We start from the raw sequence: 16,350 nt of genomic DNA on the forward strand, positions 1-16,350 counted from the left end.
ATGCTGTTTATAAAAATCTTGCTTCTATTCCAAGGCTAAAGACAATACCTTAGCAATTGGGCTGGGACAGATACGTTTTGTATCGCGTAGCGACAAAGGCTGTCTAAATACCTTAGGTAAGGTGCGGGTGCCACCCCCTGTACTTAAGTTTGCGAGGGAAGGCGCAGTGTAGATAGTTCTTTGGTTTCACTTTTGTTTCTAGATAAGCGTGTATTATAAATGTATGTCTTGGTTTTACTTGGTTTCTATTCTTTAGCAACGCTGTTGTCTAGTGTCGCGCTTTGCCAGTGTTTTGAAACTTGTAAAATATTGTAAATTCGTGTGTTTCTTCTTGTACAGCACAGTAAAATGAAATAAACATTAAGTATCGTGTCGGGCTAATTTTGGTTGTTTACTCTAGATTATTATTGTCTAGACACGGTTGGTCTCCTCCCCACTTTCAGCTTGGAAGGCCACCCATTGCTGACCCCAAGGCCTACCTCGGGGTCGTAACACCTGGTAGTATTCGAACCGGGTGTGAATGGGGGCAATTCTGCGATTCAGACTTTTATCTGAGGAGGAGATGGCACCAAGATGCACTATGGGAAGAAGGCAAGCCAGCAGAGGTAGTCTGATGCTCTGGCCAGTTTTCAGCTGGGAAGTTTTGGGTTGATGTTAATTTTAAAATGTCACCTGCCTAAACATTGTAGCAGACCAAGTATATCACTTCATTATAATAGTATTCCCTAATGGCAGTGGCCTCTTTCAGCAGGATGATGCATCTTGCCATAATGCAAAAAGTGTTAAGGAATGGTTTGAGAAACATGAAAGTTTTGACAAGGTGTTGACTTCAAATTCCCCAGATCCCAATCCGATCAAACGTTTACATTAATAGCATTTGGCAAACACTCTTATCCAGAGCTCTTTACATTTAAAGGTCTTACTCAATTTATAGTGTATATTTATCTTCTCAAATGGAGAACTGTATTATCTGTGATAAGGTAAGAAGTGTTGCTTTTGTTTACTGTTCATGCTGTGAGCAGCCATGTTGATTTTAGATCACTTGCAGAACTCAGGGTTGAGGATTATAACCTAGTTCAAAAGTTCGGGGGTGGTTCTTTATCCCAGTCGGAGGTTGGAAATTCCAAGTTACGACCTTTAGTCATCTAACATAGCAGTGAGGAACAGAATCTTATCAAGGTGGCTTTTTGTCTGTGTATCTGTAACAATATATTCCTCAGATATAATAAAGTATGCTGTTTATAAAAATCTTGCTTATGTTCCAAGGCTAAAGACAATACCTCAGCAATTGGGAACTTGGTAGTAGTCGAACCATGTTTGAATACTGAAAATAAGAAACTTTGAGTTTCACTTTTATCTGAGGAAGAGATGGCACAAGGATGCATGTGACTTCACTGTAACAGTATTCCCTAAGGGCAGTGGCCTCTTTCAGCAGGATGATCTATACTGCAATAATGCAACAATTGTTCAGGAATGGTTTGAGAAATATGAGAGTTTTGACAAGGTGTTGACTTGGCCTCCAAATTCCCCAGATCTCAATCCGATTAAACGTTTACATTAATAGCATTTGGCAGATACCCTTATCCAGAGCTCTTTACATTTCTCGCATTTGTACAAGTCAGCAGTTCAGGGTCTTACTCAAGGGGCCAGCAGTGGCAGCTGGGCTTTGCTGGGGTTTGAACTCTCAGCCTTCTGATCAGTAGTACAATGCCTTAACCACTAAGCTAGCTCATGCTACACAAACAAGCTGGTTAATGTTATGGTTAATGAGCGTATTCCCAGCATTAGGTAAGATGAATTCCTGCTACTAATGTAAAGATAATTTTATTCGACTGAATTTGTTAAAAACATGGGGCATTACAAAGTCTTGGATTATTCAGTTCATTCTGATTTTTTTTGTCTTAGATTAAGCTTATGGCATTACTGGTATGAAATATAACTGGTTTATTCAGTACCAGTTCTGAAGGGATTGCACAGGATGCAGGCGACCAAGCAAAACCCTGAACATTCTGTGAAAACAACATAAACAAGTGAACAGATTCATGTGAAGAGGCGTGAAAAAGATGAAAATGTTTTTCAAAATCTTTTTGTAGCGATAGGAAAAACTAATAGCTATGTAATCCATCCTGGTAAGATTACATAATTAAGATGTAATGTGAACTATGTTCATAAACAGAGTGATAAGCAAAGATCTTCATCCTGTCAGAAATGTCCAGCTCTGTGGATGGTGGTAGCTCAACTGTTAAAGGCTCGGAGTCATTGACCAGAAGATCGGGGTTCAAGCTCCAGCACCACCAAGGTTTTGGAGTAAGGCCCTCAACCCACCCTGCTCCAGGGGTGCTGCATCATGGCTGTAACTGTATTCATTTTAAACTTTACCATGATTTTTATATATACACACACACACACAGTGCCTTCCAAAAGTATTGGAACATAAAGCTGCATTTGGGGTTGTTTTTGTTTTCCTCTTCGTTTTCCCCTGTATTTGGGTTCGAGATCAAAAGATGAATATGCGACAATACATTTGAATTTGGAACAAGCGTATAATTGCATTTAACTTCTAAAAGGAAAATGAAACCCAATTAAAGCATAAAGTGTCACCGCTTTTCCTGACACAGCTAAAGCATTGCGTGGCTTAACGTTGCTTTTATTTCAGAGCTGTAGATGGTGGTGAGTGACTGAGTAACGAGGCTCCATTAAATCTATATTTATCTTAAGGCATACACTATTGATGTCCAGTGCATTATGTAAATCCTTTCAGTGTAGAGACATCCGTGGATTTAGAGGCTGGTGAATGTACACACACTAAACTTCAGTATAGTATCTGTGTTGAGTTATCCTTTACCTAAAGGTGTCTTACACATTCAGCCGTTGTTTCCCAAACATGGAAACATCATATCCGATTACACAAATGCTTCAACTTGAGTATTATATCGTATGTTTGGTCAAAACAATGTGCCAAACGGCCGTTTAGTTCCATAGCACCTGGATATTTTTTCCTAGTCATTCTTCAACGTTGTTCAAAAGTTTCTTTTCTTCAAACCAGTGTACAGTAATGCAGAGAGCTCTTTAAATTCGAAGCTTTGAGATGCTGAAGCTTCTGGCCAGAAAATGACCTATCATAAACTATGCGCTATCTACTCTTTCGTCTCAAATCGAACATTAACGTTTATTTATCTATAACTGGAAGTGTAATCCGTTTCTCCAGGTGACTGCAACTAACATCAAATGCATATAATGCGCCGCCGCTAACTTTAACAGAATAAAGTACAATGTTGAAAAATAAATCGCACAATATGACTAATTTACAATATGACTTGTAACAAGTAAACAAGCGTGTTGTCGGACATCTTGAATTTTTTTTTTCCTTATTCTGTGTCAGCGCCTGGTAGCCCTGCCCCTTTCCCACTACATTGCAAGCGATGAGTGCATGATGTGTCCACACTTATTTTTTGTCGGTTGAATAAGTGGGATGTGGTAGCTTAGTGTCTAAGGTGCTGGATCGGAAGCTTGTGAGTTTGAATCCGAAGTCTACCAAGCTGCCACTGCTGGGCCCTTAACCCTCAGTTGTTCAGTTGTATAAAATGAGGAAAATTGTAAGTAGCTCTGGATAAGGACGTCTGCCAAATCCCAGAAATGTAAATGAAATGTGAATAAGTCACAATCCATTTACACATGATCATGTTGGAATTTTCAACATGAGCACACTACTCATACTATTTATAAAACAAAATGACAGAATAGCGTATACATATATGATATAGCGTATACATGTATGAACCTGCATATCTTTTAGATGCTCTAACATCACTACCAATCTTCTCTCCTCCTAACAGATGTCGCCAATGGTTCCAGTACTACAGGATACCGGCCTCCACCTCGGACAAAAGAGATCACCATTAACGGACAGACGGTGAAGCTCAAGTACTGTTTTACTTGTAAGATCTTCAGACCACCGCGTGCATCGCACTGCAGTCTTTGTGATAACTGCGTGGGTGAGTCGCTATTTTGGTGGACTTGTAAGAGCTGTGAGATGTGGAGCAGTGCATGGCATAGACAGCAGAACTATTTATAATTGTTGAAATTTCAACCATCAGTATGAGACAGCATTTCTGAATTGTTTGCTGTTTACAAACTCGTTCGCTCTTTTACCTTTCATTTCTTTTGCAGAAAGGTCTTTTTTTTTCCTTTTTCAGGGCGTTCAGTGCCTTGATTCATTTAATGTTGTTTTTGACAATAAATAATGTGTTAGGTGATGTTGGTAGCATCAACGCCAATCCCAAGGGCACAGTCCGGCTGTCTTTTTCCTATATTCTACTATGCATGCACTAAAATAAACAGCAACTCCAGAGAGTTTTTCTTCATGTTGTCTTGCCCACGTATTCACTGAATCACTGGCACTGCATTTTGCGATGGAGTCAATGTACAGGTCAGCTAGTGACCAGTGCTTCAGGTTGTTTATTTGCATGAACAGAGAAAGGTTTTATTTTCCCAGCTTAGATAGTAGACAGAAATGAACCAATCCTTTACTTCTCATGAACCGATTTCAACTTTTTAAAGCCTCAGAACTTAATCCCAGTTTTTGTTAACCGAGGATGTGCTATCTCTCTGGTGTCTTAGTTTAGTTTAATGTGACACAATTAAATACACAACCTCTGATCCATGATTCACGGACAGAGGCTTTATCCACAGTAAGATGATTTGTTTTCATTAAAAACATCCTACTGGTCATACAGTGACCTTTGATTGATGGTGAATGTATTAGAGTCATACTTGAACTGTGAAAGTTTTTATTTATAATAAGACAAAAACAAATGCATCAGTTGCCTTTGTAGTTTTTTTCTGATTTAAAGATCAGCTCTGGTTTCTCTCTATTAGTCTGGCATAAAATGTCCTCCAGCTGCTCGATTTCAAAGACAATACACTGATTTTCAGTTCTGAACGTCATATGATGAGTGTGTTGGTCTTCGACAGACCCAGAAGCAGCAAAACAGTCCGAAACGATCAAGATGAGATACCAATAAAAATCATGTTTTTTGTTCTTTATTTGCTGGACAAAGTCTTCACAAGGACAAACTCTCCCGTCCATGCCCCATAATCCTTCTCTACCGGCTTAATGGACTTTCTGAATTCGACCCTGATTTGCGTGCTGCCCTTCTTGCTCATTAGAGTGACAAACGTTTAATCAATGTGCTTTGTAGCTGCACTAAACGAGGCCGCAGTGGATTAAGTTTAACCCTCTCTGCATGTTATTGAATATTAAATAGGTTCTCTCTTGATCTCTGTGCAGAGCGGTTCGATCATCACTGCCCCTGGGTAGGCAACTGCGTCGGAAAGAGGAACTACCGCTTCTTCTACATGTTCATCCTGTCTCTGTCCTTCCTCACAATCTTCATCTTCGCCTTCGTCATCACGCACATAATCATGAGTAAGTGATCGTGGCTGTTTTTAGCCCTGAGACCTGATGCTCCCTGCTGCTGTGCTTGTTTAGTCAAAGGCCAGCGTGGGCATAATGAACACACAGAGGTTGTGTGTGTGTGTGTGTGTGTGTGTGTAAGAACAGCTCGATGTGGTCTTGTTTTACAGATCAGCATAGACAGCATGACCTGTGAATGATAAATGGTGTGTATAATAAGCATGTTTACTATCAGATTTGGTGTAATTGGGTTAATGCTGAGTAATTAAGGCTATAAATGTTTAAAAAGTGTGTCTGGAGTCAGACAGCAGAGTAAGAAATCACACCAGAGCATGCTCTTATACAAATACAATCAATAATGAGAACTGATGTGGCCATGAAGTTGAGTCACGTCTCCAAAAAGTCTTTTATTGTTCTTGTACCTCTGCAATTTAGGAACAATTTGTTTGTTTGGTTGGTTTTGTTTTTTAAAAGAATAATAGTCCTTTTTATACATTTACAGTTAGCTAATTTTGCGGAACCTCGTAGAAACAAGTTAGCGTCTGTTATTATTTATTTTATAGCAGCTACAAATAGTCATTCTGTTACTAGACTGGCTTTCTCACTTTCTCTTATTCTCTCTTTCTCTCTCACACACATACTCTCTCTCTCTGTCTCTCTTTCTCTCTCTCTGTCTCTCACACACACACTCTCTTACTCTTTCTCTCTCTCTCACACACTCTCTCTCCCTGTCTCTCACTCTCTCTCTCTCTCTCTCTGTCTCTCACACACACACTCTCTTACTCTTTCTCTCTCTCTCTCTCTCACACACTCTCTCTCCCTGTCTCTCACTCTCTCTCTCTCTCTCTCTGTCTCTCACACACACACTCTCTTACTCTTTCTCTCTCTCTCACACACTCTCTCTCCCTGTCTCTCACTCTCTCTCTCTCTCTCTGTCTCTCACACACACACTCTCTTACTCTTTCTCTCTCTCTCTCACACACTCTCTCTCCCTGTCTCTCACTCTCTCTCTCTCTCTCTGTCTCTCACACACACACTCTCTTACTCTTTCTCTCTCTCTCTCTCTCACACACTCTCTCTCCCTGTCTCTCACTCTCTCTCTCTCTCTCTCTGTCTCTCACACACACTCTCTCTCTCTTTCTCTCTCTCTGTCTCTCACACACACACTCTCTTACTCTTTCTCTCTCTCTCACACACTCTCTCCCTGTCTCTCACTCTCTCTCTCTCTCTCTCTCTGTCTCTCACACACACACTCTCTTACTCTTTCTCTCTCTCTCTCACACACTCTCTCTCCCTGTCTCTCACTCTCTCTCTCTGTCTCTCACACACACACTCTCTTACTCTTTCTCTCTCTCTCACACACTCTCTCTCCCTGTCTCTCACTCTCTCTCTCTCTCTCTCTCTGTCTCTCACACACACACTCTCTTACTCTTTCTCTCTCTCTCACACACACTCTCTCTCTCTGTCTCTCACTCTCTCTCTCTCTCTCTGTCTCTCACACACACTCTCTTACTCTTTCTCTCTCACACACTCTCTCTCTCTCTGTCTCTCTCTCTCTCTCTCTCTCTCTCTCTCTCTCTCTCTCACACACACTCTCTCTCTCACTCTCTCTCTGTCTCTCACACACACACTCTCTTACTCTTTCTCTCTCTCACACACTCTCTCTCTCTGTCTCTCACACACACACTCTTACTCTCTCTCTCTCTCTCTCTCTCTCTCACACACACTCTCTCTCTCTGTCTCTCTCTTTCTCTGTGTCTCTCTCTCTGTCTCTCACACACACACTCTCTTACTCTTTCTCTCTCTCACACACGCTCTGTCTCTCTCTTTCTCTGTCTCTCTCTTTCTCTGTCTCTCTCTTTCTCTGTCTCTCTCTTTCTCTCTATCTCTCTCTCTGTCTCTCACACACACTCTCTTACTCTTTCTCTGTCTCTCTCTCTCTGTCTCTCTTTCTGTCTCTCTCACACACACACTCTATCTTACTCTTTCTCTCTCTCTCTCTCTCTCTCTCTCTCTCTCTCTCTCTCTCTCACACAAATGACAATCCGAAAAGCAGTTCTTTACCAACTCCATCATGAAGACTTTCATGTGGCGGAAAACCTAAAGTTCCAGCTTTACCTCTGAGTGTTACAAGGTGCTGATATTTGAGGAGTCTCCCAAAAATGCTAAATGCTAAACATGCACAGAAAATGTCATCAAATCAACCATTACTAGTGCTTTAAATCAATTTGATGTCAAGTTGCTGCATAAGTCATTACTATAGAAATTAGGGCACAAATATCAGTATTGTGAAAAATGTATCACAGGATGCATTTCCTGTGAATATCATGATTTTTTTTTAAATTTATTTTATTATTTATTTTAAAACATTTTTTGAGTATCAGATATATTTCCTGTGGATATCATGATTTTTTTTTTTAAATTAAAACATATATATTTTTTTAGTATCAGTCAGACTTTATTAATCCTCCAAGGAATGTATTTATTTGTTTAGTGTATTTATTTATTTTTCCCAGCTTCTTGAGTTATTTTATCAGCAAACTGACTGGAGGAAGCAGTTGCTTATTTTTTCTTTCTTAAAAAAAAAACATTTTTTTAGATTCAATTATTTTTTTCTTCCTCTTTGTTTTTATTTATTTTATTTAATTTTTTTAAATGCCTTCAAGAAATCAAAATGCCTGTGATACAATTTTCCTGCCCTCATCATTCATCTGCTTTAATTGACTCCTGTATGAAATGAAACCACACTTTCTGACCAATCAGGTGTGAGAGTTCAAGAGTGCACTTGATATTCAGCGACTTGCTTTGCATATCTTTATACGTTAAATACAAAAGTTAACGGTAAAAAAAAAAAACTACATTGTTTTTGAAACCTAAGTGCAGTAACACAACAAGCATTTGCGCATACATTATTCAGTGAGCGTTCGATGAGGAAGGCGGTCTAAGCATCACTAGTAAACTCCAAGATCGCTCGAGTCAGCAACATGAAGGACGAGAGCAGTAGTGGAATTCGATATGAGCGCTGTCTCACTCGGCATCCGTTCTCTTTCTCTTCTCTTTCCGTTCAGCTTCCACTGATTACGACATGACGTGCGCTGCGTCAAGCTGCACTCCAACGTATTAGAGTTTCGCAGGCACGGGCAGTAATAAAGCGCCTTCGACTGCTTCCACATGCACTGAAATTTTGCACCGAGAATTGCTCCCTAGCTCAGCATGGCTGGTTTTATCACGCCACATTGCTCATCCAGGCAGCTACCTCAAAATAATGTGTCAGATTTACAGCGGTGTGGTTTGGACCTCGCTCTCGGTGTGTGTGTGTGTGTGTGTAGCAACACTGCAGAACAGTTTTTTACAGCTTCCTGACACACAACCTGCTTGCTTTATTTATTTATTTATTTTTTACGAGGTCGATTACAGTGTTCTCCTTTGTAATGTCTCACATGCTGATCACTGGCACTGGGCCACCGCAGAACACCTGGGTCCCGACTCTCAGCCTCCCATTAAAGCACTTCTCTGTTGCTGCCCTCATTATCCCATGACTCTTGCCCCCCTTGTGAATAAAATGCCGTTTGTTTTAATCTAAAGGATTCTAGCTATAGCCGAAAGCTGTAAAACTGTAGTGATTTTTTAAGATAAAGCTCAAGGAAATCTAAATTTTTTTTCTAATCAGTTTCACGTTGGAGTAAGAGTATTAATCCCTGCTATGTGGTAGCTTCAGAATTATTGTCTTTGTTAAATGGCTTAAAGTTTGTATAATATGAGAAAAATGAATTCGGGGTATGTTTATTCTGATGAAATAAAAAAAAAATCCTTATCAAAAATACTTCCAGGCATTTGGCAGATGCCCTTATCCAGAGTGACTTACATTTTATCTCATTTTATACAACTGAGCAAGTTAGGATTAAGGGCCTTGCTCAGGGGCCCAAAAGTGGTGGACCTAACGATCAGTAGTCCAACACCTTAACCACTAAGCTACCACATGCCCCATTTTTATTATTGACACCTCTGTATTCTTTAACACATTATCGTCTTTTACTGTAGTTTTCTCCTCTTCAGCTCATCACACAGGTTATCAATGGAGTTTAGGTCAAGCACTGTAATGGCCGGGTCAAAGTTCAAAGTCGATTCTGTCTTCATTCAATTAGTTTTATACGAATTTGGATATATACACTATATTGCCAAAAGTATTCGCTCACCCATCCAAATAATCAGAATCAGGTGTTCCAATCACTTCCATGGCCACAGGTGTATAAAATCAAGCACCTAGGCATGCAGACTGTTTTTACAAACATTTGTGAAAGAATGGGTCGCTCTCAGGAGCTCAGTGAATTCCAGCGTGGAACTGTGATAGGATGCCACCTGTGCAACAAATCCAGTCGTGAAATTTCCTCACTCCTAAATATTCCACAGTCAACTGTCAGCTGTATTATAAGAACGTGGAAGTGTTTGGGAACGACAGCAACTCGGCCACGAAGTGGTAGGCCACGTAAACTGACGGAGCGGGGTCAGTGGATGCTGAGGCGCATAGTGCGAAGAGGTCGCCAACTTTCTGCAGAGTCAATCGCTACAGACCTCCAAACTTCATGTGGCCTTCAGATTAGCTCAAGAACAGTGCGCAGAGAGGTTCATGGAATGGGTTTCCATGGCCGAGCAGCTGCATCCAAGACATACATCACCAAGTGCAATGCAAAGCGTCGGATGCAGTGGTGTAAAGCACGCTGCCACTGGACTCTAGAGCAGTGGAGACGCGTTCTCTGGAGTGACGAATCGCGCTTCTCCATCTGGCAATCTGATGGACGAGTCTGGGTTTGGCGGTTGCCAGGAGAACGGTACTTGTCTGACTGCATTGTGCCAAGTGTAAAGTTTGGTGGAGGGGGGATTATGGTGTGGGGTTGTTTTTCAGGAGCTGGGCTTGGCCCCTTAGTTCCAGTGAAAGGAACTCTGAATGCTTCAGCATACCAAGACATTTTGGACAATTCCATGCTCCCAACTTTGTGGGAACAGTTTGGAGCTGGCCCCTTCCTCTTCCAACATGACTGTGCACCAGTGCACAAAGCAAGGTCCATAAAGACATGGATGACAGAGTCTGGTGTGGAGGAACTTGACTGGCCTGCACAGAGTCCTGACCTCAACCCGATAGAACACCTTTGGGATGAATTAGAGCGGAGACTGAGAGCCAGGCCTTCTCGTCCAACATCAGTGTGTGACCTCACAAATGCGCTTCTGGAAGAATGGTCAAAAATTCCCATAAACACACTCCTAAACCTTGTGGACAGCCTTCCCAGAAGAGTTGAAGCTGTTATAGCTGCAAAGGGTGGACCGACGTCATATTGAACCCTATGGATTAGGAATGGGATGTCACTTAAGTTCATATGCGAGTCAAGGCAGGTGAGCGAATACTTTTGGCAATATAGTGTATATACACTACCAGTCAAAAGTTTGGACGCACCTTTTAATTCAATGTTATAGGGATTTATTTTCTACATTCTAGAACAATACTGGAGATTTTAAAACTATGAAATAACACACATGGACTTAAGTAATCCATATGTAATGACAACAAAAAACAGTCAGTTGTTATTTTAAGACACGAAGGTCAGGTGTTCTGGAATAGTTCTTGCAAGAACAGTATTGTCAAGTGTATTTGCAAAACCCATCAAGCACCATGATGAAACTGGCTCACATGAAGACCATCCCAGTAAAGCAAGACCAAAACTTACCTCTGCTGCAGAGGAGAAGTTCATTTAGAGTTACCAGCCTCAGAAATCACCAATTAACAGCACCTCAGATTAGAGGCGTTATGAAGGCTTTACAGAGCATCAGTAGCAGACATATCTCAATATCAACTGTTCAAACGAGATTATTGTGTATTTCAGCCGCCTTCAGCATTGTTTTACAATGTAGAAAGAAATAAACATCAGGAAAGACCATGGAATTAGAAGGTGTGTCCAAACTTTTGACTGGTAGTGTATATATATGACCCAAAGACAGTGGACAATCAACTCATATGTGCTTGCTGAACTTCTCATACCAGATTTAGTTGCCTATAATTTTCCTGTTATAATGACCTCCACTCTTCTGGGAAGAGGTTCCACTACATTTCATGTGTGTGTGTGTGTGTTGGGATTGTGGGGATTTTGTAAACATGCCTACATTTTTTTTTCTCTGCAGTAATTGTAAATTCACCATAGAAGATTAAGATTAGATGGAAATCTGTTTTTGCCTTGGCTTTAAAACCAGTTCTCATCTTTTCTCTTCTGACAGAATCCCACAGCAACGGGTTCCTCAGCGCACTCAAAGACAGTCCTGCCAGATATCCTTTTTTTTTTTTTTTTTTTTTTTTGTTCCAGCTTAATGACCCATTTTGGTTTGTCATCCATTTGTCATCGAGTCTTGACAGCTACTTTGGCTGCATAGTAAATGCTAGTGTTGTGTTTAAACCTCTTCTTGTTGCACTGTAATTAACCAGAGCCCTGTTCCAGTTACAGCATGGTTTATAACACGTCTCTCCACCTTTTCTTCCTACCGAGCTGTTGAACCTGCAAAATCATGTTCCGTGTATCGGCATGAAAAGCAGCCCAGCCTTCTGCTTTTCTTCACTTTAGGATTATCTATGAATAGGCACCTTATGACTTTATGATTCTCGTTCATATAGTCGTTTAAAAGGGAGGTTTAGTAGCTGAATTAAAAATACCAGCGAAATGAAAACATTGCTTTGTGAGAGCTTAAATGAAGTTTTTTTAATCAAAAACACAGGGTATGTGAAATATCTAGCGTGACAGCCGAGCGTGTTTGTGTTGTAAATGACACGGAGGGGCCAGATAAAGGCTCGGTGCTTATGTTATCAGTCAGTAACGGTGTTGGATAGAAAGCAGGCTGTAAGGACAACCTATAACAAATCCACCTTTTAGTGATTGATGGATAGAGTTTGAGATAGAGGTGTCTTTGGGAAGGTTGGCATCTTTAGAAATTCACATTTTATTGTCCCAGCCACAACTGGACACAGTACAACATGGCAAAATGCATTTCGACTGTCTGTCATTAAAAGTAATTAAAAATGGAATTTTACAAATTTGAATAAAAATAGGGGAAAAATAAAAAGTAGAATTATCTGTACAAGCAAAAGGGAAACATACAATAAAAAAAAATTAATTTTAAATAAATATAATAAAAATAAAATATAATCTAAAAATATAATATATCATAAAAACAAATTTTATTCTAAGAGTATCTCCGCCAAATTTAGAATAGAAATACGTATTAACATGTAAATTAACAATATATTTTAATTTAGGTAATCTTATGTATATTTAGGTAATCTAAGTGTTTGAACATTTGAAATAATATTTAATAAGATTTAGGACAGAAATGGTGTATTTTTTTTTATGTAAGATCCAAGAAAGTTTTCCATCACTTGTTGATGAAGTAGTCCACTGTTAGTTCCACATTCACACATTAAGTTTAGTGTGAAATGCGAGTCTGTCAGGTTCACAGCTCAGTGTTTTAGCCAGGGAGTTATCAGTTGTGCAGACTTGTCAACTCTGTCCTCGTTGCATTCGCATGCGCAGCAATCTGACGGTGATAATTAGGGCATAGTGCACATCTAGTAAACACTGGGGTTCAAAGGCAACACTTTTTCCATATGTCTGAGCTGAGTTTCTTTCTTCCTTGACCCTTGTTTACTGTGCTGGAGGTTGTTGTGTGTTTTTTCTCCGTGTGGTCAATAGTGGGACTCTCCGGCTTTCACACCTACCTAATTGGATCCAATCAGACCACCAATGAAGATGTAAGTAAACCTCTTGACTAAATAAAGCACAAGGAAACAAAATGAATGGCTGTATTCAGCTTTACTCGTATTCAGTGTATGGAGTGGTTTCATAGAATAATTTGCAGTGCCACAGATTTCTGCATTCTGTGAAATAGTTTTTCTCCGCATCATGTCTGTGATGCAGGCTACGCACATGCGTAACGCAAAGATGTCCAACAAAAATGAAAAAATGCATCAGCTCTAATGCACAAATGTCACATTCAGTATGTAACACAGAGAGGTCACGTCTATCATGCAAAAACGTCTTAGCCATCACACAAATGTGTGACACTGCCATAATGCCAAAATGCCACATCTATAAACCAAAAGTTTACGAGCAGTAATCCCAACGATGTCACATCTGTAATCTGAAAGTTTAACAGCTGTAAACTCAAAGATGCCACATCTGTAACCCCAGACAGTAACAGCTGTAACCCCAGACAGTAACAGCTGTAACCCCAGACAGTAACAGCTGTAACCCCAAAGATGTCACATCTGTAACCCAGAAGTGTAACAGCTGTAACCCCAAAGATGCCACATCTGTAACCCCAGACAGTAACAGCTGTAACCCCAGACAGTAACAGCTGTAACCCCAAAGATGCCACATCTGTAACCCAAAACAGTAACAGCTGTAAAGTCAAGGATGCCACATCTGTAACCAAAAAGTATAACAGCTATAACACCAAAGATGCCACATCTGTAACCCAAACCAGTCACAGTCGTAACCCCTGTAGGAAAATGTATTTTGATATCTGCTGTAACATACATTCCTTTCTGAATAATAATTTACATAACCCAGCTCTCAACACCAAATGGTGATCAAATCAGACAGTGATCAGGAACTGTGAACTAGCCTACAGTTGGGGGATTAAACTCTGGGGACCTTTCTCCCATTCAATGCTTTGTTTAAGAGTACCACGTCTAAGCTTCCATTAGCATACCAGGGAGTCGAACCTGTGAGGGCTACCTCCCCTTGGGGGAGTATCACCTCAAGGCTTTTGTATTGTCACACCTTCAAAGCCTGCCCACTCAAGCCCTTTAAAACTGTAACTCATGTTCCTGTTCACTGGACTCGGTGACACCACTTCCGAGTCCCTTGGTCTGCTTTGGTGAATTCACAACACCCCAAAGAACTGTAACCTGAAAGATGCCACATCTGTAAACCAGAAGTGTAACATCTTTATCTCCAAAGATGAAACATCTGTTACTCAAAAGTGTACCACTTATATCACAATGTCACATCCGTAAAAAACAACACACCCAAAAACAAGGCTACATTTTCGTAATTTATTTACGTAATATATTTACATCAGATAACACTAATCAGTTCATATGACGTATAGATCTTTAGAAATTTCAGACATGGTGCATTTTGGGTTATGTAGTTGAAATTGTGTAGTGTCTGCTCATGTAATGCCCTTCACTCCATGTATTTAGGATACTTAGTCACGTACAGTCAAAGAGGCCAGAGTCTAAAAAAAAAAAAAAAACGCATTAACTCCGTTGTGTCCACAAGATTATGTTTATGCAGCAGTCTTCAGCTGAAGATAGGCAGACATGATATGACCTTGAAATCTATGCTCTTAGCTGTCTAGCATAGATTTTTGTAATGGTTCAATCCACATGGACCTTTAGAGAAGACTCTGTCTCTCGCCATGTCCTACACTGGACAATTCAGAGCACTACAAATAACACTGTTGTATTTGAGACTGAAGTGAACGAGTTGCTTAGGCAGGTTGGATCATAGCTCTACATAGAATGGAAATCTTGTTCTATCGCATAAGGTCGCTAGAAAGTAAAACATGACTGGAGGAGAATCTTCGGAAAACAATTTCTCTGCTCTTTTTATTCGTAAAAATTCGGAGACATCTGAAAGAACGTTGCTATGGTAACCCATTTTATTTTATTTTTTTTTGTGTATGGAGAGGTGTGAGGGTGCAAATCAATCAAACTAAATACCACATTGCATTTTGGGTAATATGTGGGTATAGTGTTTGTGTGAAATTAAATTCTAAAAATAGTGCACTTTAAGGTGAATAGGGTATAGTTGTGAACACATTTTATTTATTTATTTATTTGAGGCCAAACTGAAGAAACATTTTTATAATACCAGTGTTTTAAACCCCCTCATTCTCTCTCATTTTCTTCCTCAGCTTTAACTGTGTCTTTTCTCTCTAGATTAAGGGCTCATGGTCAGCAAAAAGAGGGAAAGATAACTACAACCCTTACAGCTATGGAAATATCTTCACAAACTGTTGCGCAGCGCTCTGCGGTCCTCTTCCACCCAGGTAAGTTACTGAAGCTGTACCTTAAACTAGCACAATTACAGTCAGTAATTACAATCAGTCTATTTCATTCATAGTGCAAGTCTTTCAGATTACTCTGTAATACTACATTGCAATAAAACAAAACAAAAAAAAAACTACAAATGGTTCCCTAGACAAGCATTTGTGAATTTTTGCGAGCCTTTCTCAGACATTGTATGCGGTAAATGTCCTGTAAGGCTAAAAGATTATTTCCAGTGGTGAGTTCATCTGCTCTTACGTCTCTTTGGAGGGATGTGCGTCCTGTTAGTATAACCTTTGGCAGACACCCTTATCCAGGGCAACTTACACTTTATCTCATTTTTTTTTATGCGACTGAGCAATTGAGGGTTAAAGGCCTTGTTTAGGAACCCAGCAGATTGGTGGACCTGGGATTCGAACTTACCTTCTGATCAAAAGTCCAACACCTTAACTATTAAGCTACCACATCCCTGTATGCACATGCTGTTAAACATGTATTGAGAAAAATAATTTCTCATAGTCTTTATTAACGTAGTAGGAAAAGGACTAGCTAGCTTTACATTACATTAAGTTGGCTTCCACGTTTTAGCCAAAATCACACTGGTGATTTTACTTCCCATTGGTTTAGATAATGAATTATCATCTGCCCGCTCCTGAAAGTACACTGTAAAGTATTTGGGCACTTGACCATCACTTCCATATGTATTTCTCAAACATCCCATTCTAACACAATACTCATTATTATTAGCACTTTGCTGTTATAATAGTTTTCTCAGTGTTCTGAGAAGGCTTTCCAATTGGGGGATTTGTGCTGATTCAGCCATCAGTGAAGTCAGGTGTTG

General features: G+C 40.0%; 1 protein-coding gene across 2 annotated transcripts in view; it reads left to right on the forward strand.

The window, feature by feature from the left end:
- The window catches only part of LOC131359258 (palmitoyltransferase ZDHHC14-like), a 71,388-nt gene that overhangs the window by 34,472 nt on the left and 20,566 nt on the right, over positions 1–16,350 (forward strand). For both annotated transcript variants that reach the window (XM_058398966.1, XM_058398967.1), the window contains exons 4-8: positions 3,837–3,995; positions 5,291–5,428; positions 11,681–11,729; positions 13,100–13,202; positions 15,402–15,511. In XM_058398966.1, the coding sequence (XP_058254949.1) occupies positions 3,837–3,995; positions 5,291–5,428; positions 11,681–11,729; positions 13,100–13,202; positions 15,402–15,511 (559 nt within the window). The remainder of the gene's footprint in view (positions 1–3,836; positions 3,996–5,290; positions 5,429–11,680; positions 11,730–13,099; positions 13,203–15,401; positions 15,512–16,350) is intronic.

The sequence above is a fragment of the Hemibagrus wyckioides genome, linkage group LG09, assembly GCF_019097595.1.
Source record: "Hemibagrus wyckioides isolate EC202008001 linkage group LG09, SWU_Hwy_1.0, whole genome shotgun sequence".
Classification (NCBI taxonomy): Eukaryota; Metazoa; Chordata; class Actinopteri; order Siluriformes; family Bagridae; genus Hemibagrus; species Hemibagrus wyckioides.